The sequence below is a fragment of the Achroia grisella genome, unplaced genomic scaffold, assembly GCF_030625045.1.
Source record: "Achroia grisella isolate CSIRO2021 unplaced genomic scaffold, CSIRO_AGI_Agris_v1 utg2167, whole genome shotgun sequence".
Classification (NCBI taxonomy): Eukaryota; Metazoa; Arthropoda; class Insecta; order Lepidoptera; family Pyralidae; genus Achroia; species Achroia grisella.
In genome coordinates, this window is record NW_026712716.1 from 638352 (window position 1) to 664790 (window position 26439).

Sequence of the window (26439 nt, forward strand, 5' to 3'; positions counted from 1 at the left end):
GTAATATAAATATTCTTTTACATATCCTAGCTGGTTACATTAGAATTAACATAACATCACTATAAAATTATAATTATCTATTTACAATTATATTATGCAATACTTTGTTTGCACTTTTTGGTAAATTTACTCTAAATTTAAATAATATTTTAAACTTACAAAATAACATTTTTATTGTACATACATTTTATAATAATGCAATACAAAAAATAGAAGAAAATGCAATATAAAAACAATAAATAAATTATATACGTCATGAATAAAACATATTTATTATATACAATTAAAATAATTAATTTTATATAATAATGTTTTTAATTATAAATACGAAGTTACAGAAATATTATTCTATTCGAAATTCCTATCATGTAAAATATTCAGTCATACTCGTTTGAAACACCAAATATAGAATTAAAAGATAATAAAAAAATATACCTAAAACTACTTTTTATACAATTACAAGATAATATTGCAATAGCTATGTGGGTCAACCGACCTAGTCATAAAGGCACACAGCACTCAAGGTGGGAGATTTATGGTACTACGTACGATTTTACATATCTATATAAATGTATATTTAATAGAAAGTCCAGCCTCTGAACATTGTTTACCCCCATTGCGTTATATAGTAATTATTTATGAAAATTTCCATAACCATAAGGATATTAGACATTATCATGTATTTGTTACTAATAAATATATTTATATATTGTTGGTTTTTTTTTAATTACAAATATCAGTCCTATTTTGGTACTTGTAATGAAAAAAAATGTAATTTGTTAAAAACTATTAAACAGCCCCTTACAGATGACAATAGCAATTTCGCTAGTTTACGTTATTGCTATTTTTTATTCGAGGCACTCTAATACACTCTTCATTTTGCAAAATAACAAAGGAGCCACTTACTTCTGTGGTAATTTTTCATCTAGAATGTTCTATCTTTCCATTAACACAGTTTTCAAACAACAAAACACTAATCACAGTTCATTTAATAAATGGAAATTCACTATCACTCTCGTCGCCTGAGCCGTCGTAACTCGACGGCGGCGTGTCTAGCTGTGGCAATCCTAGATCCAGGTACTCCTGGTTTGCTGTCACTGTGAGGATCTTATCCAGATCCTCAACTAGTTCTGTGAACGAGGGTCTGTCTCCGGGTGAGAAGGACCAGCACTCCCGCATCAGCATGTAACTGGAAAAGAAAGCGACGTTAATACATTTCAATTTATTTAAATCCCATAAAGTTGTAAAAATTTTCTCATTTTACACTTAGATCATATGCTCAGATGACGTCCAATAATTTTATAATTTAACCATTTTAATAATTAATAAGGATAAATAAAGAAATCAACATATATTTATTTTGTTTTCCTTATATTAAACACTGAGTAACAATATTTAATATAAGGAATATAAAATCAAGTTGATTAATTTCATTCCTAAACGATCAAATTTGTAATAATACATGACAACTTTCAAGACATTAAACCTGTCGTCCGTTTGGATTAAAAAAAAAGTATAATCATTACTGATAACAAGAGAGAATACTCACATCTCGAGACTGCAGCAGGGCGGCTTCTCCATGCGGTGTCCGGCGCTGAGGTGCTGGTACATGTACTGTCCGGGCACCGTCGGGTACGGCGTACCGCCCAGCGTCATGATCTCCCACAGCAGCACGCCGAACGACCACCTGCAACACGGTCCAAGTTATCTACCTTAAGTCGGACACTCTTTGCCTTTACACGGACGTTCTTTTGCGTGTAAAGAGTGTGCATATAAATGTACACATTAGCTGCTTTTACACAGACGCTCTTGCACGCGGGAATCGGCTTTCACCAATGTGCAACTAAATGTAGATAAAGAGAACCAGAGACTGCACTCGCCGCCAGCTCACGCATTCCCGCGTTCTTCAATAGTTGGTGATTTAGCGCCTTTTTGTAATAACTAATTAATATTACAAAATGGCGGACCATAGAGCAAATACATAATTATAGAGTTATCGATAATTGATAAATGTAAAACGTGTCTTTGGAAAATTAATACTGTGGAATAAAAAATACAATTTTAAAAGAAAGAAAAAAACTTGAAAAACGTGGTATCACGCGCGAAAGAGTGATCACAAAGAACAGTAAAATGCAATCACACGATTTTATAGCCAATTTTTAGTAACTAAGAAGGCTGATTGATAAAGAATGATACTAACACGTCAGTCTGTGTGGTGAAAACTTTGTGGTACAACGACTCCGGCGCCATCCACCGCACCGGAAGCCGTCCTTCCGTCTTCTTCCGGTAGTAGTCATTACTCTGTACGTCCTTCGCCAGACCAAAGTCAGCTATCTTGAGCACACAGTTATCTGACACGAGGACGTTGCGTGCTGCTAAGTCTCGGTGTATGCACTGTAATATAATAATAATAATCTCAGGACAATTCACACAGCGCCATCTATACCCACGTTAGGCTAACTAAAGCTTGAGTTATGGGTACAAGATAACTGATACAATCATCATTGCCTTACTTTTATCCCATTATTTGCGGTCGGCGCAGTATGTCATTCTCTTCCACTGCTCACTATCGGTCGTCATATCTAAACATACTCTTCTTTTATTCTTATCATCTTTCACATAATCTATGCATCTTTTCTTAGGGCGTCCCCTCCTTTTACATCCATCCACATTCATATTATACACTTTCCATAACACATGATCCTCGTTCCTCCGCATAACATGCCCATACCATCTCAATCTGTACCTCGCAACTTTTCTATAATATAACTGATACAAATACATAGATTTTTTTTCGCTATGTACCTTTACGTAAATATTGTAGTTTAAATGAATATTTAACATATGATACTCACTCGTCTCGATGCTAAGTATTGCATCCCTCTGGCAACTTGATAAGAGAACGACACGAGGTCCTTCTGCGTGAGGGTTTTCTTCTCTTTCAAGTTCTCTGTTGGTAGAGGCTCGTATCTGGAAATAGAAATAATCTTTATTCAAATAAACTCATTACAAGCACTTTTGAATAGTCATATTTTGATTCTACCACTCATTCGGAATGCAGATTCATTACTATAGGAGAATGAGCAAGAAACTTGTGTGTTGCTCTTTTTAATATATGTTTTTTTATATAAATAATTACAGTATAACAAGTAAGAGGCATGCGATAATCAACATAGAAATCGCTACGCACTCATTATTAGTGTAATCAGATAATATTGTCAGTGCTATGGATTTAAAGTTTTTCTATAAAAACATTATTATCGTTAACGAATTCTTCAATTTTATAATAAGCTTTTTTGCAAAGGAACTGTTTTATTTGATATTTAAATCTTTTTTCTGGCAGATTTATAACAGACTCTGGTATTTTATTGTAAAACCTTACGCAATTGCCATAAAACGAATTACTAACTTTAGCCAAACGACAATTAGGTAAAATCAGTTTGTTATTGTTACGTAAGCTTTAATTGGTGCAATCACTAACTTTTGAAACTGTCTATATGGAAGAATGAAATGTTTCATTTAAAGTAACAATTGGGAAATATTTGTATTAAAAATATTGCCTGAACAATTTTTTTTTTCTAATCTAATATGTATTTGGTAAAAAAAAAACAGCGCCATTTAGTTCCAAGCTAAGCTGAGCTTGTGTTATGGGTACTAGACAACTGATTTAAGTACATAGATAACCACATTTTTTTTGTAAACATATAATATACAAAGAGAGGGGAAATGAATTGTTAAGATGGGAACTAGTAATTCTTATTGCTAGCAACGTACCATGTTAGGTCTACCTCCACGCGGTTCCCTCTGGAAACTATCGTGATAATTTTTTTGTGAATTTGTCACGATGGGCTAACTGACCTGACCTCATGCTCATCCTATCACCCTCCACTGGTGCCCCGCCAGCGTAAACCGTTAGCGTAGGCGGGTGCATCATTCCATTATCACCCATAAAATAAATGGTTTAAATATTTATTCTGGAAACTTCAAAAGTACATACCTATTACCAGGTCTATGATTCCTTAGGTATTCCCTAAGGTTTCCATTAGGTGCATATTCAACGATCACATACAGTGGTCCATCCTGAGTACAGCAGCCGAGCAAGTTAATGATGTTGACATGTTTCCCGATCATTTTCATCATCTCCATCTCGGAAACTAGAGCCATCATCTCGGCGTCCGTATGGCCTTCTGTAATTACCAATATGATATGTATAGTATTAGTTTTAATCAAATTAAAAAAGGGAGGCCGTATTTGTTAATTGTTTTATATGTTTGTTACCCCAGAACTTCATCATTTAAAATTAGAATAGGGAATATACATGTACATTTATTTGTAATAGGTATATATAAAATTCAAAAGCTCAGCAGGACTTCAGCTACCTTCTACGTCAATTTTGCTCTGATCAATTATACATATGTATTTGTGCAGTTAACAAAAAAAATCTTGCTTAAATAAAAATTATAATAAAAAGTAATGATGGAGATTCCAAATTAATAAAAAAAATATTACTCATATTTGAATTCTATGTATTTTCCCCATAAAAAAATATTTTTAGTCATTAGAAAAGAAATGCTTGTAGATTGGATTAGACTCATAGTCCAGTTAATTGTGCTCCCAAATCAAATTAAGGTTTGTAAAAAGAATGGAATCATTTATAACGAAATTGTTGCAAATTCGACTCATGGACCAGTTGATTGTCCTCTCAAATCAAAACAAGGTTTGGAAAAATATTTAAATTATTTGCAAAGAAATGCTTGCAGATTGTACACATAGTCTAGTTAACTGTGCTCCCAAATGAAACCATGGTTTGGCAAAACAAATCAATTCTAGCCAGAACACGTAAATTTCTATTCATAAATAAATTTGTAATCCGAGACCCAAACAGCCAAAACAACGATCTTTTGCAGTTTAAAATGTTTGCCCTAAATTTAATAAAATTTATAGCAGACCTTTTAACATCTTGACAGCTACAACCGATGGTACTCCAGCCTTCACTATGCCAATGCATTCGGCCTTCACCACCTTCCCGAACTCTCCCTCTCCAAGCACCTTGCCCAAGAGTAAACTCTCCCTGGCCACCTCCCAGTCTATATCCACTGGCAATTCATATTCAGACATCTTCATGGAATCCGTTGTGTGGCCCTGCACTTGGGATAGCTTCTGTTTCTCTATCTTAACTACTGGCATTAACTGTAAGAAATAATTGAAATATATTTATCGTATCACCAGTATGATCAATCAGTCATTTGCAATCTATCATTGTGGGATTTAACATATATATTTTAAAGAACACTCAGTACTACATTTAGAGACTCGTACAGTTTGCAGGCAGTTGTTGCCTCGACTGGAACTGACTCCTGCCTGACGGATACCACTTTAGTCCTAAGCCACAGCTAAGGGCTCGAAACTCGGCTCAGGCAATGGAAATTTTGATCCCCATTTGAATTGGACGGGGAATCGATCACGCCCGTAACACCACTCATACTTTGCCATTCTTAGACAAGGTGACATTCCTCTACATCTTTCAATTACACTACCATAACTCTCTTTAATTCTAAAGCACCATTTTCCTTACCAAAGCCTCTCCAGACACGTTAGGCGACCCGTTCATCTGCGGTTTCTCCACAGTCACCTTCTTCGTCCAGTGCGTCACTATCACTGCTCTGGCCGTCTCTATAGCCAACTGTTTCTTTATCTTCTCCCGTTTGAACATCTTGAAAACTGTCAGCACTATAATAGCTGCCACCACAAATAATGCACCAAGTACTGCTGTCATTATATTTATAAATAGAGTTTGTTTTCCCGTATCCAATTGTTCTGGCTCAGGTAGCGCTAAAACGATATAATTCTTATAAGATTCACAATAAAAAAATCTTTATAACCTGTGCTATAACTATCTCAGACGTTAATAAAAAACATTGGTCAAATGTTAATGTCGTGATGAGTATAATTAAATTAAATTAATTTATTTACTTGAACAAAATAATAATAAAAATAATACTCAGGATATATGTACCTTCTCTATAACCCGTAACTATCTCAGATGGTAGTGAAAGGCATTGGTCAAATATTAGTGGCGTGGTGAACATAATTAAATGAAATTTGTTTATTTACTTAAACAAAATAATAATAAAAATAATACTCAGGATAATTCACACAGCGCCATCTAATCCCACGCTAAGCAGAGCATGTGTTATGGGTACTAGATACACATATACTTTTTTCTATGAATATACATAGAAAACACCCAAACCGATTTAAACAATCATACTTGTGAATACCAATACTTGTATCTGTATAGATATTTGAATACTTACAATCCATAACGGTGAGGTAGCCAATGGCGGTGGAGTTACCAAGTGAATTGCTGGCAATACAAACGTACCAACCCTCATTTTCCTTTGTTACATTATAAATAGTTAAATGCTCGGGTTTATCGTCAGGATTATCGGACTGTAATTAAAATATAAAATGTCATAATCATCGTTTAAAATAATATTTCTTAAATGCAGTAGAATTTAAAACACACCATATACTATAGTATTTTTAATTAAAATGATAAAGATATGAAGAACAAATATCATGCTAAAATGTGTAAACACTACGATCGTATATAAAAATCAACTGACAAAATCACACACACACACAATTAAGGCAATAATATTATAGTTAAAACGTCATCATTACAAATGAATATTATAGCAATGACTTAATATCTACCAAACAATAAAAGAAAAACAAAATTAGTTTCTAAATACAACAAACATTATTGTAAAAATGAAGTGATTATGAAAGTTGAAGATGCATTCAATTTAAATGCTAAATAAATTAAATCTAAAGGTACAGATATCATGCAACAGAATCATGCCACATCAAAAGCCACAAGCCGTGCTACAATACTTAATATACCAATCCTATTATGAATCTACCCCTCACCATTATACTTTTGCTATTAACATCACTGTAGGCCACTGAATTTGGAGAACTACTTGGGTCTACATCTGTATACATGTATTCGTCTTTTGCGATGTACATCCAATAAATATAAGGATGCATGTCTGAGAGGAATGAGCAGCTGAAGTGGGCAGTATCACCAACGAGCTTGGTTTGGTTCACCACGCCCTTCGTGAGTACAGGTTTTGCGTAAACACGCTCTATAATGTTGGAAACATATCTGGTTACTACTTACTCATGTAAAGTAACTATCCAGTGTTATGGTTTATTTAAAGATAAAACAGAAAAGGACTCGATCGCTGCAGTTACAACATTAAGTGCATGACTTAGTTGTATAGTTACGTAAACATGGATAAACATTTAATACACAATAATAACAATTTTATTGCCCATTTAATTATTAAGATCTAAACATACACGTACTTTATTGTTTTACCTCTAACCTTTACATAATACACTATTCACACGTAACAACCTTATGCCTATTATAGGTTTGTCTTCACGTCTTACACTTTATTATTCCTATTCTATAAATTCTAATTCCTGTGATAAGCCATCTTATTTTTAAATTTCGCGTTTACTATACTTTATTAATATAGTTAAACGGATTTTAATACGAATAATTTTATGGTAAATAAAGTTCTCTCCAAGTTTCGTCAGTCGACGTTTAATCAGATCATGATCACGGCTAGTTCAACCTAGTCGAAACGGCGAGAGAGGTAAATACCATGATTTACCATAAAATTATTCCCGTTAAAACCTGTTTAACTATATTAATAACCCATTTACCACCACCTATAAAGTTAGTTATTTTACACTTAAGTTTTCTGTATGTTCTCTATATTCAAATTGATTAGTTACAAACATTGTATTTCAGGATCCGATTGCCCGATTAGTCGAGAACCTTCACCGAAATTAAATGGTTTCAACCTTTATTTCGAATCCAGGTGGAATTCTGGCATCACTGGGTCCCACTTTTCCACTTGTTATAGAATAATTTGATAACGTGAACCACTGCATCTCTGGTTCAAGATCCGAGAAAAGTGGACACGAAAGTTCCACTGTCTCATTTACTAATACAGTGTGATTTCCTGGGTACCCTTCCTTAATATATGGTTTTGCGGGATAACGCTCTTAAAAATTTAAAGTATAATAAATTAATGTCCAATATTGAAAATAAAGTTATTCCTCATATTTAGTTTTAGAGCTAGATTTTATCTCTAACCTTTATGAGGTAGGCAGCGAGATCTTGTGCAATTTCAACTAAATATTTGCTATATAGTCTCTTAATATAGATTGAAACACATATATTGTATAAAGTTATGTTTTGTAAATAAGAATCTCTTACCGATGACGTTGACTTCAATATTGTGGGTGATGCAGCCGAGCTCGTTGCAGACGGTACAGGTATAATTACCATCATCGGCTTTGGTCAACTCAATTAGTTCCATTGACCACTTCCCGTAGTTTGGTGGATAGAAACTTCTACTTATTGATTCCTTGTTCTTTGTCCATGTTATATTTGGAGTTGGATTACCTGGTGGAAAAGTATCAATGGCATCAGTTAATCGAATATCTTGGCGGCACAATGATTTAATATATTGTCTCAATTTTCAAAGATAATTTGCGTAAAATATTTGTAGTCATTGAGATATTTGTTTGTATTGTAGGGGCTGTAAGATAAGTGGCTGTACGTAGTTTAATAACAGTCAAAGTAACAATTACTGTTGGAAAGACAATGGTTGTAACAATGCATTGTTGTCCTACTTTTGGGCGTTCATCTTTCCATATAAGAGAAAAATAAAGAACTTAAAATTAGAAACCTTAACAAATATAATATAATAACTAAAATATATTATTAAAAGGGACTACTTAAATAGAGAAAAAATAACAAATAATATAGCGAATGTTAAAAATCGTAATATTATTTATTTATTGTAAAAGTTTGACAGTTGTTAATATTCAGCAACAGAAACGTAGTCGTGATTCTTAGCATTTACTTAAATTTATAAAATAAGCCAGACAATGATGATAATGCCAATCAAATCAAAGTAATAAACATTACCTTCAGCTGCACATTTTAATCTAATAGTGCTTCCAGCTGGCTTCATTTCAGTTGGATACATTTTTTGTGGATGTTTAAACTTTGGTGGAGACTTCGTCGTTGAATTATCAATAGCACCGTATGCTGGATGATCTTTATCATTCCTTTCATCTGGGTCATCACTTGCATTGTCTAATTCTTTAGATTTTAAACTCGTAGATCTCATGTGCTCTGTGGCATTTTTATGTTCATCTGTATTGTTTCCTACGAGAGCTGCTGCTCTTCGTTGCGATAAAATCTCCGGCATCGGATGAGTAATATCAATAGCATGCGATTGGAAGTCTGTAAAATAAAGATCATAAAATTATACTCACTTGTTAATGTGTTTCACATTATTTGGAGAACGGCTGATTTAATTTTAGCGAGTGACTTTTTTCTTTGAAAGTTAAAAAAGCATTTCGGAGCTCAACGAATGTTTGAATTACAGTTATGTTTGAGTATATGAAACTGGTGCCAGAAGCTTATTATTGAATCATAATCTTCAAATTTATACTTTTAAATTTTAATAAGGTTATATATAGCATTTCACGCTAAGCTTTTAGATTTAGCTTTTAGCTTTTATTAAGGCTTTACAGCTTCACCGGATGATGGGGGCAGGTGCAGATGGCACTCCAAACCCGCAGAAGGACTTATGGAGCGGCTGAAGGCCAACTCCCGCCTGACGGATACGACTTTAGTCTGAGGCTCCGCTAGGGGTTCGAACCTCGGGTAAGGCCGTCGTAACATCGGTCCCCGTTTGAATTGGACGGGGGATCGATCGGAGGGGACTAAGCTTTTAGCACAGATATAATACGACCACATGAAATTAAATACTTAATGATTATGTGATGAATTAGGATTAAGTATTTGATTGACTATTTGTGTAAGATATTGTCATCTCCTTAAATAATCTGAATCCTGTTTGTGATCACTAACATTAAATATATGACATAGTATTAGAAATATTCAATGTTAGTGATTCTAAACTATGAAATAAATTGTCTTAGTATCTATATATCTATGCATTTCTTTTTACAGGGTAGAGAAATTATTTTTGACAGTTTCATGTATACTGACATGGCTGTAAATATTTTGTCATTAGAGGTAGCTTAAAGTCGGCTACAAGGATACTTCAGGTTCACCTACTATAGCTTCCAAGCAACTATCTTTGTGAGCTGTATTTCAATTGGAGTGTGCAGATTAAGCAGTGTAATCACTGGATACATAACATTTTTGCTCTCTCATGAATGGTATCGTGAGTGTCACGGTAACGATGTCCGTAGTGTTGTTCATGTACGCGACGGTTGTCGCGTACCGTCTGTTTGTTTACCATTCCAATTACATAATAAAAATACTATATCTAGTCCCGATTTTATTACGTTTCTTATTAATGAAAGGCGCAAAGATTTAACTATTATTAAATTATTTATTTTCACTGGTACCTCGCAAACGTATACCACTCGAGTAAGCTGGATCACCATTCCATCATTATCAAATAATAAAAGTACCAGCAGATATATTATAATAAGATATCAAACGACTCATTGAATGATCAGTAGCTTATAAAATAAGTATGGCTGTTCACAAGTGCTTGAATTTAACTTAACTTCAACAAAGAATTTTCTGTTGTATTCTATATTTTATACCTATTAGCGTGTTTTATTTTTGTAATATTAGCGTTCTGATGTAAATACTTAAGATATAACATCAATATATACTTCACCTTCAATGATCAATTCCATATTATGTTCAATACATGCAATTTCATTACAAATGATACACGTGTAATTGCCCTCATCACTTTTGTTCAGTTCTTCAATATCGACGGACCATTTCGAGTATATTGGAGAGACCTTCCTAACAATAGTCTCGTTATTTCTCCTCCACTCTATAGTCGGAGTTGGGTTGCCTGCAAAAGTTTACGACGATAATAAAAATGCTTTTAGTTGTTCAGTAACACGCAATATAATTATGTTACGGGTGAAGCAAGACTTCGGCTTGCGGACATAAATAAACTTGTGGAGTGAACCCAATTTCATGGCATCACATGATAATTTCCTTAAATAGATTTTGAATGTTGTTGTTGTTAGAAGTAATTGTCATATCAGTTGCGTATTCGTGGCAATCTGTAGGGTTAATAACCCCTAAGATACACCTACTGCTAAATCTCATTTGTTTGATAAGAGCATCAAACTTACTGTCCTATATAGTAAATACTCCAACAAAAAAAAAGAAGATATAAGAATTTATGTATAAAAATAATATAAATTAGTGTTAGTTGGTGACAAAGCACCAACTAACACTAATTTATATTATTTTTATGCACGTTTCGAATTGGAAATTTAAAATTACAGTAATTATTTAAAAGAGCAACACGCAAGTCTCTCGCTCGTTCTTCTTGTGATGAGACAGCTTTCCGAATGAGCGGTAGATTAAAAGAATGATAACTATGACTATTTAAAAGTGCTTAAATTAAGTTTATTTGAATAAACGATTTTCTATTCTATTCTATGAATCCTTAATTTTGAATTTAACAAATTATTACCAGCATAAAGTACTTCCTTTTATTATTATTTATTTCATGTTATTTGCTTAAATGCACCGCTTACTAATCTATGTTTGTTCTAAGGTTGACTGGGAGAAAATGCCTTAAGGTGTTCAGTCTGCCAAATGCATCTTTATTTTTGTATTTGTGTACAAAATTTCGCTTCAAATTGTAGTAAAAACTCAATGTTTTGTTCCGCAGACGAAACTTAAAAGCTAACAAATCTTTAAGTAACTAGTTTTAATCCTACAGTACTTCTATAAATATGTATTTATTTAGTTTACATGAAATATATCTCAATCAGTTCTAATAGATTTAAACATACTTATGTCTCATTTAAAATTAATCGCTAAATATTACCTTCTGCAGTACATTTCAGCTTCACAAAAGATCCAACAGTTTTCGTCTTTGAATGAAACATTTTTTGTGGATGCACAAACCTAGGTGCGAAATTGGTCGAAGAATCATCTGTTTCTAGACTGGCATCTTTGTCGTCCAAATCATTATTTTTACTACTATCGACTTCTTTAAATTTCAAATTGCGAGCGTATCTCTCTTTTTCATGCTCTGATATAACTTCTTCATTCGAATTTCGATGTGACATTTCTCTTGTAAACCCATCACTGTTATCAGCTTGATATTCTGCAATAATAAAAACAAATGATAAAGTTAAATAAATTTTTTCATGAACGACATTCAAAGGTCGATTGGAAAAAAAAGCCTTTGGAAAGAAAAATGGAAGAAATTTAGGATGGAATGGCGGTCTCTTCCTAATTCTACTAAAATCATATTTACTGAACAAAGCCACTAAACGATTGCTTGAATGACGAGCGTGCATGGCAATAGTTGTTCATGCACGGGATTTTCATTTAATGTTAGACATAGACACCTATATAAATATACACTGTAAAAAAACATGCTTTGAAAACAAACAGTAATTCAATTAAGTTTCATGCCAGTTCTTCTCAATTGAATCTATACACTGAACTGGATTGTAGGGAAAAAATTAAACTTATAATGTAAAAATTTAATTTTAGTCGTATTTTATATACGACTAAAATTAAAATATCCTATATGAATAAATGATTTTTGAATTTTGAATTCCTCATTTAAGATAAGTCCGCCTTTGTGCAATTTCTTAAGATCGTTGTATCCTTCCAATTTAAATGTTTTTACAGTACAATAAATTGTTACAAAATCTTTTCAGCCATCTATAACAAGAGGATAGGTATACATATGTAGCATATCTTTAAAGCTTTGTACAATATTTTTTCCAGGGAATTACAATGATTCAGATTTATATGTATTATTCATAATCATAACAAGATTGCATTTAAAACATCTCTACACATGATTGCAATATTTTTGCATTTCTGAATCCAGCGTTCATCCCATGTTTACACATCTGGATGGTCAGTAAAGAGAAATAAAGTATACGAAAATAAGGACATTAAAGCTGAAGATATATAGGAATCGATTATCATTTCTGAAGTCAATAAGAGTTTAAACATATATTCTTAATCCAGTATATTATAAAGTATTTAAAAAATTTTTAAATATCGAAACACTTAGCTTGAGACGTGACTTTGCATCGCTTTAAGTGTTTTACCGATATACAATGGACTCTGTTCTGAAGAATTGTTCGACAATTGAAGAATTTAAGAAGCTCCACTCGCTATCGACAGGAAATTCATCATATCACACTGGAATCTAAATGGTGTAGGACAGTGCGGTTTCAGAGGACCTTCCTCTCTTGTATACTTGGGGTTGTGGAATGCACTAGTCGCACTAGCACTGCCATTGAGGTTGTGGAATGCACTACCTGCCGAGGTTTCCTCGAGAAACTAAGGTTTCTTAAGGGTCGACAACGCGTACATACTTTCCTGATGTTTCAGGCGTCTATAGGCTACGGATAACCATTTGTCATCAAAAGTGTATGTATGTATGTTTGCCATCCTAGTGGTATGTAAAAAATTTAGAACGAGAAGTCCATGGTCTAATATTTTACTCGATCCTGTGTCCCAGATGACGACCTCGGTGGTCTAGCGGTCAAGCACACCGCTTTACGACCGATGGTCGCGGGTTCGATTCCTCGCACGGCACAAACATTTGTATTCATGAGTATGATTGTTTGTATCGGTCTGGGTGTTTTCTATGTATAATATGTATTTACAAAAAAAAAATATCTATGTATATGTATCAGTTATCTAGTACCCATAACACAAGCTCTAGCTAGCTTAACTTGGGTCTAGATGGCGCTGTGTGAATTGTCCTGAGATTATTATTGTTATATTATTATTGAAACGAGAATCGCAATTACGACCTCCTAAGCCGAGCTTCAAAAGTGTAGCGGTGCCCTTAAACTAATGTAGCATCAGTCAGGAAAGAATTGGCTTTCAGTCGCTCCATAAGTCTTTCCTCAGGTTTCGAGCGTCCCCTGCACTCACCCTAGTATCTTCCGCTGAAGCTGTACAGGACAACTAAGGCCAGGACTCCTTGTAATTTGATTATTTACTATTCTATACTGGGGGAACCTTTTTGTAAATTAAGATGGTAGGATATTTAATCTAACTTGTTGCTGCAACACACTTTCATATGTTATATAGCCGGATATGAGTATAACTTACCATCTATCAAGTCTGGTTCAAGACTGGGCTGATGCTTGATGGTGACAGTCAGCTCGTTGAGACTGTCCCGACTCATGCAGCTGTACACTCCAGCATCTTCCGGATGGAAGCTCCTTATCCGTAAGCTGCAAATTGAAATACTAATAAAATATCTTCACCACCTTAAAAGGCGTAATCAGTCGCGTTGTCAACTGTTATCAAATATATATAATATTTATTTTATTCGGAATAACCCCTCCGATCGATGTAAATGGGTATAGAAATCATGACGACCTGGGCCGAAGTTCGAACCCCAAGCGGTGTCCTCACACTGAAGTCACAGTTATTAACTAGTAGATTTTAAATTTAGATTATAGTATTTCTCAAAAAGTGCAAAAACATGAATACAAATGTTTGCACTGTACGAGGAATCGAACCCGCGACCAGCAGAAGTAAAGTACAATAAACCTAATAAGCAATTTTACAACGATATACGAGTATATCGCCTACAAATATAGCTGGCATGTTCACTGAACGCTATGGATTTATTTAGTTTCCACAAATTCCTAATGCAACAGAACTGTACACGAATAGAGAAACATGATCGATCGAACACTGGTGGCAGTGTTTACAGATGCTTTGAATAGAATCGCATAACTGATGCGGGCAGCGTCGGAGTAGTCTAATAGCAAGACTAACAAATATAATAATATAATATTTCAGGACAATTCACACAGAGCCATCTACTCTCAAGATAAGCAGAGCTTAAAATAGAAAAAAATAGATACATTTTATTTGTAAATAAATACATAATATTTGACGACCTCGGTGGTGTAGCGGTCTAGCACACCGCTTTACGACCGATGGTCGCGGGTTTGATTCCTCGCACGGCACAAACATTTGTATTCATGAGTATGATTGTTTGTATCGGTCTGGGTGTTTTCTATGTATAATATGTATTTACAAAAAAAATATCTATGTACTTGTATCAGTTGTCTAGTACCCATAACACAAGCTTTAGCTAGCTTCACTTGGGTCTAGATGGCGCTGTGTGAATTGTCCTGAGATTATTATTATTATAAGATTATAATATAAATAGAAATACCCAGACCGATACAAACAATCATACCCGTGAATGTATGTTTGTAACGAGCGAGGAACTGAACCTGCAAACATCAGAAATAAGGCGGTGTGCTAAATCGCTAGACCAACGAGACCATCAAATATTATTGGCTCCGGGATCTAACTTCCGTCTGAATATAATATAAAGAATAATAGGAACTAGACTAAAAATAATTCTACACCCAATCTGAATTGAGAATTGAAAGATTTTGCTGCAAGCTCTGCGTCGACTTTATCCAGCTCTACACGAGAGGCGTCATATAGAGCTGATTCCAGTCTAGGATACTTCGCTAGGGGTGTCAATTAGTTTTACATTATGGTTTTCAGACACATCTTTCTGTCTCAAGGGTGAGATATTGCTGTAAAGTTATAGGGGGTAGAGGCATGTCAGTTTGGTTCTAAATTTGGTGTACCATGTGGGTCACAGTTAATTTTGTAAAGATCGTGCTGTTTATGTATGAAGATGACGATTATCACTTCCTATTAGGTAGACTATTAATTTGGTCGATTTAATATATTTATATGGGGACCAACGGCCGTACAGTCACCACTAGGCTTCCAAGCTATATACGAGCTGTAATCTACTCCTGATGATGCCGCATTCAGAGGCTAAACACATGTTGCAATGTGGGTGTAGACTCAATAACAGTAGGAATTTGATCACCAATAGAGATGGTCGTAACGCCTCCACTAGCGATGGATAAGTATCCGCATTGGATATTTGTGGTCACACACATGCTAATGATAGCGGAATTAAGCAAAATGATATAAATCTATTAAGTAACGCCTTTAGTAGCAATGGTTAAGTTTCCGCACCGAATATTTTTGGTCACACACCATCATTAGCATGTGCTAATGATAGCAGAATTAAGCAAAATTATATAAATTCATTAAGTAACGCCTCCAGTAGCAATGGTTAAGTTTCCGCACCGAATATTTGTGGTCACACACTATCATTAGCATGTGCTAATGATAGCGGAATTAAGCAAAATTATATAAATTCATTAAGTAACGCCTCCAGTAGCAATGGTTAAGTTTCCGCACCGAATATTTGTGGTCACACACTATCATTAGCATGTGCTAATGATAGCATGTGCTAATGATAGCGGAATTAAGCAAAATGATATAAATTCATTAAGTAACGCCTCCAGTAGCAATGGTTAAGTTTCCGCACCGAATATTTTTGGTCACACACTATCATTAGCATGTGCTAATGATAGCATGTGCTAATGATAGCGGAATTAAGCAAAATGATATAAATTCATTAAGTAACGCCTCCAGTAGCAATGGTTAAGTTTCCGCACCGAATATTTTTGGTCACACACTATCATTAGCATGTGCTAATGATAGCAGTATTAAGCAAAATGATATAAATTCATTAAGTAACGCCTCCAGTAGCAATGGATAAGTTTCCGCACCGAATATTTTTGGTCACACACTATCATTAGCATGTGCTAATGATAGCGGAATTAAGCAAATTGATATGAATTCATTAAGTAACGCCTCCAGTAGCAATGGTTAAGTTTCCGCACCGAATATTTGTGGTCACACACTATCATTAGCATGTGCTAATGATAGCGGAATTAAGCAAATTGATATGAATTCATTAAGTAACGCCTCCAGTAGCAATGGTTAAGTTTCCGCACCGAATATTTGTGGTCACACACTATCATTAGCATGTGCTAATGATAGCGGAATTAAGCAAAATTATATAAATTCATTAAGTAATGCCTCCAGTAGCAATGGTTAAGTTTCCGCACCGAATATTTGTGGTCACACACTATCATTAGCATGTGCTAATGATAGCAGTATTAAGCAAAATGATATAAATTCATTAAGTAATGCCTCCAGTAGCAATGGTCAAGTTTCCGCACCGAATATTTGTGGTCACACACCTGCTAATGCTAGCGGAATTAAGCAAAATGATATAAATCCATTAAGTAATTAATACAATAGCAATGGTTAACTTTCCGCATTTTATATTTGTGGTCTCACACATGCTAATTGTAGCGGAATTAAACAAAACAATATCAATCCAGTATGTAAATGAAATGGACTTAACATAATTTCAAATTTGATATAACTTGGTTGACATTTAAGTTACTAAAAAAGTATTAGAGCTAACAATAGAAAATGAATCAGCAGGTTATAAACCAATATTAAAACTATTTGGTATTGATACAGAGGTTGTCGCTACTAGATTTTTTATTATCAGAGACAAGTAAAATGACCACAGAGATACTAAAACTTGCCAGCCCTATATGTCCTGCATAAATATTGATGCTGTTCGAATAATGATATATTTTTAAAATTAACTTCCAATAATAGGTACTGGGAATCAAAAATGCACACTGACCTTGTCGCCAAACTTGCACAATCTTCGTTCCCGGGAACTTTCGGCAGAATTACCACACTGCACTGCTTTTCATGAACTCTTATGATACACATACAGTCTTTTCTTGTTTTGTTGTATTTTATTTGAAAATTATAACAGAATTATTTTAATATTGAATTAATGATTTGATGCGACCTTGCGACAATGGCGGCAATGCGAACAAGTAACCCGCCTTTCTTTTTTTTTTTTTAAGTGCACGGCTATAGACTCCCAGTATGAGGCAAAGACCAGCGCGAACATTCCCCCCACCGAAATCCGCCAGGATTTCCAATTGCAATTAAGTCTATGAACCAACTATTTTGAATCTATGAGCTAATAATAATAGATAATGCATGTATATACAAATACATGATAGTAGTATATGAATACTGTTGAGAACATATGTTACTAATTACTAAATTATCTTCTTACATATATGTATATGATATGAGTGGACTGTATAAATAGAAAATATAAAGATCTTACATCTAATAAAATGTGTATGTGCTTAAATATTAAGAAAATTACTGCTCCAAAGGGAGCGGACTTAGTTTAACTACAGGCCGTGTAAATTGACCATTCTTGGTACGAACCTTGACCACGCGTACAATCCCGTCAGGCCCGGGATGTAAAGAAATCACTCTTCCTAGATCCCATTCTAATGGAGGAGAGCTCGAATGAACAAGGACTAAATCACCGATTTTGAGATTAGGGGTATTCTTATACCATTTGTGCCGTTGTTGGAGTGTGTGCAAATAATCCTGTTTCCAAAGCTGCCAGAACCGTTGTGAGGCCTGTTGTATTGTCTGCCACCTATCTCGTGCATGTACAGTTTCGTTTGTCAAAGGATACTCTGGCACTGCCAGCAACTCGCGACCAATTAGAAAATGGCCCGGTGTGAGAGCTTCATACTCATTAGGATCGCTTGACAAACTAGCGATTGGACGCGAGTTTAGTACTGCCTCAATACGCGCGAAGAGAGTGCTAAGCTCCTCAAATGAAAGTGTTTTGAGACCTATAACGCGTTTTAAAATTGTTTTTGTTGATTTAATTCCGCTTTCATACAACCCACCAAAGTGACTGCCTGTGGGTGGATTGTATGTCCAATGAACTTTGCGTATATAAAACTGATTACCAAGAGCCTCTGAATTATCTTTGTAGAAGTTTGCTACTTCTTTTAGACGCGAACCAGCACCGATAAAATTTCGACCATTGTCTGAGACTATGGTATGGCACAGTCCACGACGCGCTGTAAATCGATCAAATGCCGCTAGAAAACTATCAGTAGATAAGGACGATATGGTTTCCAGGTGTACTGCACGCGTAGAGCAACATACAAAAAGACATAAATATGCCTTGGACAATTTAGCATTACGTCTGTGACTTTCTTTTGTACTAAAAGGGCCACCAATGTCAACTCCTACAGTGTGAAATGGGTGGATATCCTCAACCCGAAACTTAGGTAATGAACCCATTAAAGGTTGATGAACAGTGGGTCGAACCTTAAAACATGAAACACATTTAGATAAGCGTGACCTAATAATGCTACGCGCCGAAATAATCCAAAATCTTTGAGAAATCAGACTTTGGAGTGTACGTGGTCCAACATGAAGATAGATTTTGTGATAATAATCTATCACACTATTTGTAAAATTAGATTTTTTTGGCAATAACAAGGGATGCTTGTGTTTATAGGGAAGGCGGGATTCAGATAGCCTACCCCCCACCCTAATACAACCTAGGGCATCAACAAAGGGACAAAGCTTCTTGAGAGACGATTGACACTCTTCACCTCTTTCTAAGGCCCGAAAGTCAGTAGAAAAATGTTCGTGTTGTACCGATTTGACTAAAATAATTTGCGCTTCACGCCAGCGTTCAACAGATAATATAGACTGACGCTTGGACTTACGTATGCGCTCCACAAATTGTAAACAGCGAACCACAACATTTATTATAGTTTGAAAACTCGAGAACCTTTCTGTTAGAACATAAAACACATCTGGTTCCTTATCAGTTACTAATAAGGTAATATTGGGTTTTAACTCTGGAATCTCAGGTACATTTCTGAACACCGCCATAGTTTTAATTGGCCAGGAATCTTGTTTATTGGCCAACCATGACGGGCCAGACAACCACTCAGTAGTGGCTAGCAATGCAGACGGTAATGCACCACGAGAAGCTACGTCAGCTGGATTATTGAGTCCAGCAACGTGGTACCATGCATTCATTGGCACTTGTTCAAGAATTTTGCTAACTCTAGTAGCAACAAAAGTCTTTAATTGATGACACGGTGTGTTTAGCCATGCTAGAACAACCGATGAGTCGGTGAACAATAAAATATCATTGACGTGTACATGATATTGCAAAATGTTTAACACGTACTTTACTAACTTAGCTAGTAAGTGTGCAGCCATTAATTCTAAGCGTGGAATTGAAATGATCTTTAATGGCGCTACCTTAGACTTAGCGATCAACAGGCTGACCTTACTATCACCATTATCATTAGTGGTACGTATGTATATAACAGCAGCATATCCTAATGAGGAGGCGTCGCAAAAACCTAATATTTGAAAATAAGTTTTGTTTGGAACCGTTGCATGCCTTTCATGCTTGAACTGTGATAATAGAGGTACTTCTGTAACATACTTTAACCATTGCTCTCTGAGATCCACAGGCAATGGATCATCCCATCCGAGATTTAATGCCCACAGACGTTGCATAAGACATTTTGCTACAAACACGCATGGCGCTGCAAAACCAAGTGGATCGAATTGACGACCAATTTGAGACAACACAGACCGCTTGGTGACTATGTTATTCGGAGTAGCGGTTACAAATGAAAACGCGTCACTTACAGGCGACCACTGCAATCCCAATACCTTGACAGAAAATTGTTGGTCATCTTCAAAAGCAATGGGTGTTTCTCTGTAGTCATCAGGTAGATGTTGTAATACTGTGGGGCTGTTACTTGACCATTTACGAAGAACGAATCCTCCACGCTGAAGTAAGGCTCGTAATTCATTTTGGAGAGAAATGGCTTTGTCAATATCCTCCACAGACCACAAAAAATCATCCACAAAAAACGCACGACGCAAAACCTCTGATGCATCGGGGTAAAACTTTGCTTCATAATCTGCTAACGTTTTTAAAACTTTTATTGCCAAATATGGACTGCTGGCAACACCATACGTTACGGTATTAAGTTCGAATACTTGAATAGGTTGATCTTTTGCGTATCGCCATAAAATGTGTTGATATGATCGCTGACTTTTATTAATCATAATTTGCCTGTACATTTTGCAGATATCTGCTGATAAGCAAATTTTATGAAGTCTAAATTGAATTAAATTCTCATTGATATCAGACTGAAGCTTCGGCCCGGGAAATAAAATTGAATTCAACGAATTACCATTTGTTGTGCCCGCCGAAGCATCAAATACCACTCGAAGCTTCGTGGTAGTACTTGATGGTTTGAAAATACAGAAATGGGGGATGAGATAATTAGATTTCACTTCCCGCCACTCACCAAGACAGGTCATGTGACCTAGTTCCTCATATTCACGCATAAACTTATTGTATTCTTGCTTTAATTCTGGTTGACGGTCCAGTTTGGACTCTAAGTTAAGTAATCTACGAATAGCCATTTGCGTTGAGCTACCGAGTTCGCAATTGGGTCGCATAGGATACTTAACAACATACCGTCCGTCATCGTCACGTTTATGCTCAGTAGCAAACATCTCCTCAACAAATGTGTCATCTGGATTCCGTATTTGCTGAGATGGTATGCTTTCCACTTCCCAAAATGATTGCATAACTTGTTCCATAGACGTTGATAGACCACAAAACGCGTTGTGTGCCGTAACACCACTGTGAGTGTCCAGGCTGGTGTCAGGCTCAAAATCAGCGCGCTTTAGTGACACTTGTCCCGTTATGACATAACCAAATATGGAACTTAAGGCAACTGGCATACCCTGATAAGGAGGCAGGATCCTCTTTCCATCATAAATGTATGGAAATACGTCACCAGCCACTAACATGTCTACTGGACCCGGCTTATAAAATGTAGGATCTGCTAATGTGAGATTACGATATTGTGCTAAAACTACATTTGATATCGGTGTAACAGGCAGATGTCCTGAAATACTTGACACAATAACCGCTTCCGTTGTCAGTACTGGACCATCACTATGACGTGGTTTTACTGCACATGAAATGACACCGAAGTCCCGTATAGCATTGCCCCCTAAACCTACAGGAGTAAACTTACATTTATGGCGTTTCAGTCCTAGCTTATTGGCGCAGTTTTGCGTTATATAACTCGACATCGCACCGCTATCTATAACAACCCGGACGGATTGGTATTTACCAAAACAATCGGCTACATGTACAACAGCTGTACCAAGCAAAACCGTCAAATCAGCTGAACATGCAAGAGCAACAGAATTTGTTTTGTATTGTTTGTCACTGGAATCGACATGAAGGGTATGATGATGTTGTTCCTTGCAGACTGCACATAGTAATTTAGAGGGACAGTCATTTACTGTGTGACCATCTCTCAAACAGTTCTCACACAACTTCAGAACTTTGACTTTACTTAATCGTTCGTGAGGAGTGAGATCGAGAAACTCGAAACATCGATATATAGTATGAGGTTTATTACAAAATGAACAAACCCTATTGGATTTCATTGATTTACTCGACTTATCCACGTCAGCCACTGCTGTCGCCAAGGAAGGTTTATATTGAGAAACTTTTTTAACTGGTTTCGATGTAGTAGGCACTGATACGTGTTTTGATGGATTTGGTTGACTGTAAACTGTAGATTTCGATTGTGCAGTTTTACACTCTGACATCTCTAAGACGCGTACCTGTTTTTCAACGAAACTTATGAGATCGTCAAACATGGGTATGGTACCCGGACTGACAGTTTGTTCGAACTCACGTCGCGTAGTCGCATCCAAATTTCGTAAAGCAATGTAAAATAACAAAAAACTTGATAAATCTGGAATATCTAACACTCGTATAGCTTTGACATTCTCTTGAAAAACTAATAAAAATGTATTTAAAGCAGCGGTGGATTCGTATTGCATCGGCTTAAAGTTCATTAACTTATCCAAATATGTAGTAGCTAATAGGCGTTTATTTTCATAGCGTTGGTGTAATGCACCCCAAACAATAGGATAATTTTCAGCAGACACAGGCACAGACTTGACTATACTTAAAGCTGAACCACTTACTGAAGATACTAAATAATAAAATTTATCGATATTACTTATATGGGAATTATCGTGAATTAAACTAACGAAAGTATCGCGAAATATCGGCCAATTTTCAATTTTGCTGTCAAACGGTAAAATTTTTAATTCCGGTAAACGAACATGCTTACTTGTACTGCCCTCACTTTGTGCATTTTGCCCCGTGCTACTCTGAAGCGGTAGACTATTGGCAACCGAACGCACTGAGAAATAAAGTTGATCAAAACTGGTTATCTCCCCGTAAGTAGGTACATAATCTGGATTTTGCAATTTTTCGTACCGTATTATTTGTGTTACCGATTCTTCATATTGTTTCCGTATGTCCGCTAACTCAGACACCCTTGCTACAAATTCATCTACATTGGCCAATTCCCGAGATTTTATTTTATTTGATAATTCGTATAAACGTTGCATACGTAAAAAACAAACTTCTTTTGTAGTAATAAATGGTGCAATTAAATTTTCGTAGTCAATTTCTTTAGTTTTAGGCATATTTGCAAACACACACAACGTAATAAACACAAAATGTAATTTCTATTTATATTAGATACGTAGTTACAATAACAATAAAACTGCAAATAGTTTTTCAACGAGTAAACTAAGTATGCATTATATTATAACCTAACAAAGTGCGTAGGCATGTACGGAACGTAATAAGAAATAGCGAACAACAGGTGCCGGTATTTAATGTGCAATTTGTTGCAATAACAAACTAATTAGACTAGATTGCAATTGGATTTGGCTAGATGGACCAAAATATGTTCGAATAATGATATATTTTTAAGATTAACTTCCAATAATAGGTACTGGGAATCAAAAATGCACACTGACCTTGTCGCCAAACTTGCACAATCTTCGTTCCCGGGAACTTTCGGCAGAATTACCACACTGCACTGCTTTTCATGAACTCTTATGATACACATACAGTCTTTTCTTGTTTTGTTGTATTTTATTTGAAAATTATAACAGAATTATTTTAATATTGAATTAATGATTTGATGCGACCTTGCGACAATGGCGGCAATGCGAACAAGTAACCCGCCTTTCTTTTTTTTTTTTTAAGTGCACGGCTATAGACTCCCAGTATGAGGCAAAGACCAGCGCGAACAGATGCAATATGATTTACTAGAGTCTGTAATACCATTCCAGCTCTAAATGTGATATCTCAGTTTACTCTATTACCACACAGTTGTTTTGTGCAGTCTGATTTATTATTTATATTTAAGGAGATCTATTCTAGATTCTTCTTTTTAAAGGAACAGAGTTTTGTTTAAGTTATTTAGTAGATGGTAGCTGAGCTCGCGATTTCTTACGTATACAAGATTTTTTTTTTCTGAACTATTCCTCGACGGCTTTGATTCATTGGCCAATTTAGTTCCGATGTTCGTGGGTTTTTCCTCGCACGATGCCAATAATAATTTATAAAGATATTATGTCAATTGGGCAAATTATGATAAATGTCAAGTGAGTGTGTTACATAGAGTGACAACCCTGAATCATAGAGTGGCAACCCTGAATCATAGAGAGGCATCCCTGAATCATAGAGTGGCAACCCTGAATCATAGAGTGGCAACCCTGAATCATAGAGAGGCATCCCTGTCATATTGCCTCACTAGTACCGCACAGTCAGCGTTCCATGTTCGGTCCGCTTCTAAGAAAGTTGGCGAATCAGAGGCACCAACGCGAACACCTGACCTGCCTCGCCTATCGCGGAATGCCTATTCATCTATCGCGGAAGTATCATATCGTCTTAATTAATTATAAGAATATTTAATGTAATAATTTTAATATATACATCTATACATATAAATAAAATTGGAGTGTCTGTTTGTAATATTGAAATAACCGACTTTTACTACATGCATATGAATATAAATACGGTACACATACACCAAAATAACATTTTTTACAATTTTTGTCTGTCTGTCTGTTTGTTCCGGCTAATCTCTGAAATGGTTGGAAAGATTTTGACGGGACTTTTTTGGCAGGGAGCTGATGTAATAAAGAGTAACTTAGGCTACTATTATTTTTCTCTTTAGAAAAATAAAATGAAATTCCACGCAGACGAAGTCGCAGGAACAATTAGTAATTAAATATAAATATATATATACTTATAAATTGCATTTTTTTACACCCTCCGGCTGTGGCCTATGTAATTAGTGTAGCCGACGGGTCAGCTAGTATTAATTGAAAATAGAAAGGTGAGTAGTACTGCGATAGACTCCACTCCATATTCAATCAAAAAACACAACTTACGATTGCTTCAGCTGAACAAGTCTATTCTTCTGTTGATTGTTGATGGGTTTCTCGTCCTTGTACCACGTGACCCGCTCGGACCTTCCGCCGCGGGCGCCGCATATCAACCGCAATCTCTCGTTGGTAGACGCCGTTATCACGCTGTATGTGTCATCTGAAACGAATTAATATAACTTATTACTATATACATAGAATACAAAATCCTTTATTCAAATAAACTTAAATTAACACGTTAATGATCGCATGCCCACCGGTGGATTATTGATGGGACTTTTATTGGCAGGTAGCTGATGTAATAAAGAGTAACTTAAGATACTTTTATTTTAGAAAAATAAAGTTAAATTCCACGCGGACAAAATCGCGGGCACAGGTAGTTAATAATGTGAGACATAATTTTTTTTTATGTCTTCAATGTGTTAAGTTATCACATTTTTTTTTTATAGTCATCACATTTTTTTTAATATACCACTCATTCGGAAAGCTGGTCACAAGAATGAGCAAGAAACTTGTGTGTTGCTCGTAGTAATCTTTGAAACTGTTCGTTTGTTAATGGGATCTTAACGTATGAATGTATTACTCTGGACAATTCACACAGAGCCATCTACTTTTTTTTTTTTTTTTATAAATACAATTTTCCACAGACATATTGGTCCGTGTCTTTTTTAATTTACTTTAATATTATTATATTTATTTAATTTCCACTTTTGTACAACTCCAGCCGAGATGTTACAATTTGCCTTTTTTTTTTTTTATACTACTATGGTGGCAAACAAGCATACGGCCCATCTGATGGTAAATGGTTACCGTAGCCTATGGACGCCTGAAGCACCAGGGGTGTCACGTGCGCGTTGCCGACCCTTAAGAAACCTTAATATACCCTTCTTGAAAAACCCCAAGCTGTAGTCTCGTGAGAAAACCTCGGCAGGAAGTTCATTCCACAATCTAAGTGTACGCGGGAGGAAGCTCCTCTGAAACCGCACTGTCCGAGACCACTTAGGTTCCAGCGTGTGGGAATGAATTCCCTGTCGATGGCGAGCGGTGCGATGGTGAAAGGTGGCCGTAGGTATCATGTCGAACAATTCCTCAGAACACAGTCCGTTGTATAATCGGTAGAACACACAAAGCGAAGCGAAGTCTCGCCTCAAACTAAGTGGCTCGATACCGTCAGTGCCTAACAGTGGCACCGAGGCAGACCTTATCCGTGTGGCCCAGAACCACCGCTGGCCGGCCGGGTGAGTTGACAA

General features: G+C 35.8%; 1 protein-coding gene across 1 annotated transcript; it reads right to left on the minus strand.

Moving 5' to 3' along the window:
- Positions 1-620: 620 nt before the first annotated feature.
- On the minus strand, positions 621-25840 carry LOC131842370 (fibroblast growth factor receptor 1-like). The gene is made up of 16 exons (XM_059190911.1): positions 25825-25840; positions 25196-25349; positions 14210-14334; positions 11943-12224; positions 10761-10946; positions 9020-9340; positions 8303-8491; positions 6937-7154; positions 6318-6453; positions 5576-5832; positions 4950-5190; positions 3998-4187; positions 2856-2970; positions 2201-2394; positions 1550-1687; positions 621-1189 (listed from the first exon to the last, which is right to left on the minus strand). Exons 1-16 carry the CDS (start codon positions 25838-25840, stop codon positions 985-987), a joined length of 2967 nt encoding a protein of 988 aa, XP_059046894.1. The 3' UTR covers positions 621-984.
- Between the last annotated feature and the right edge of the window lie 599 nt (positions 25841-26439).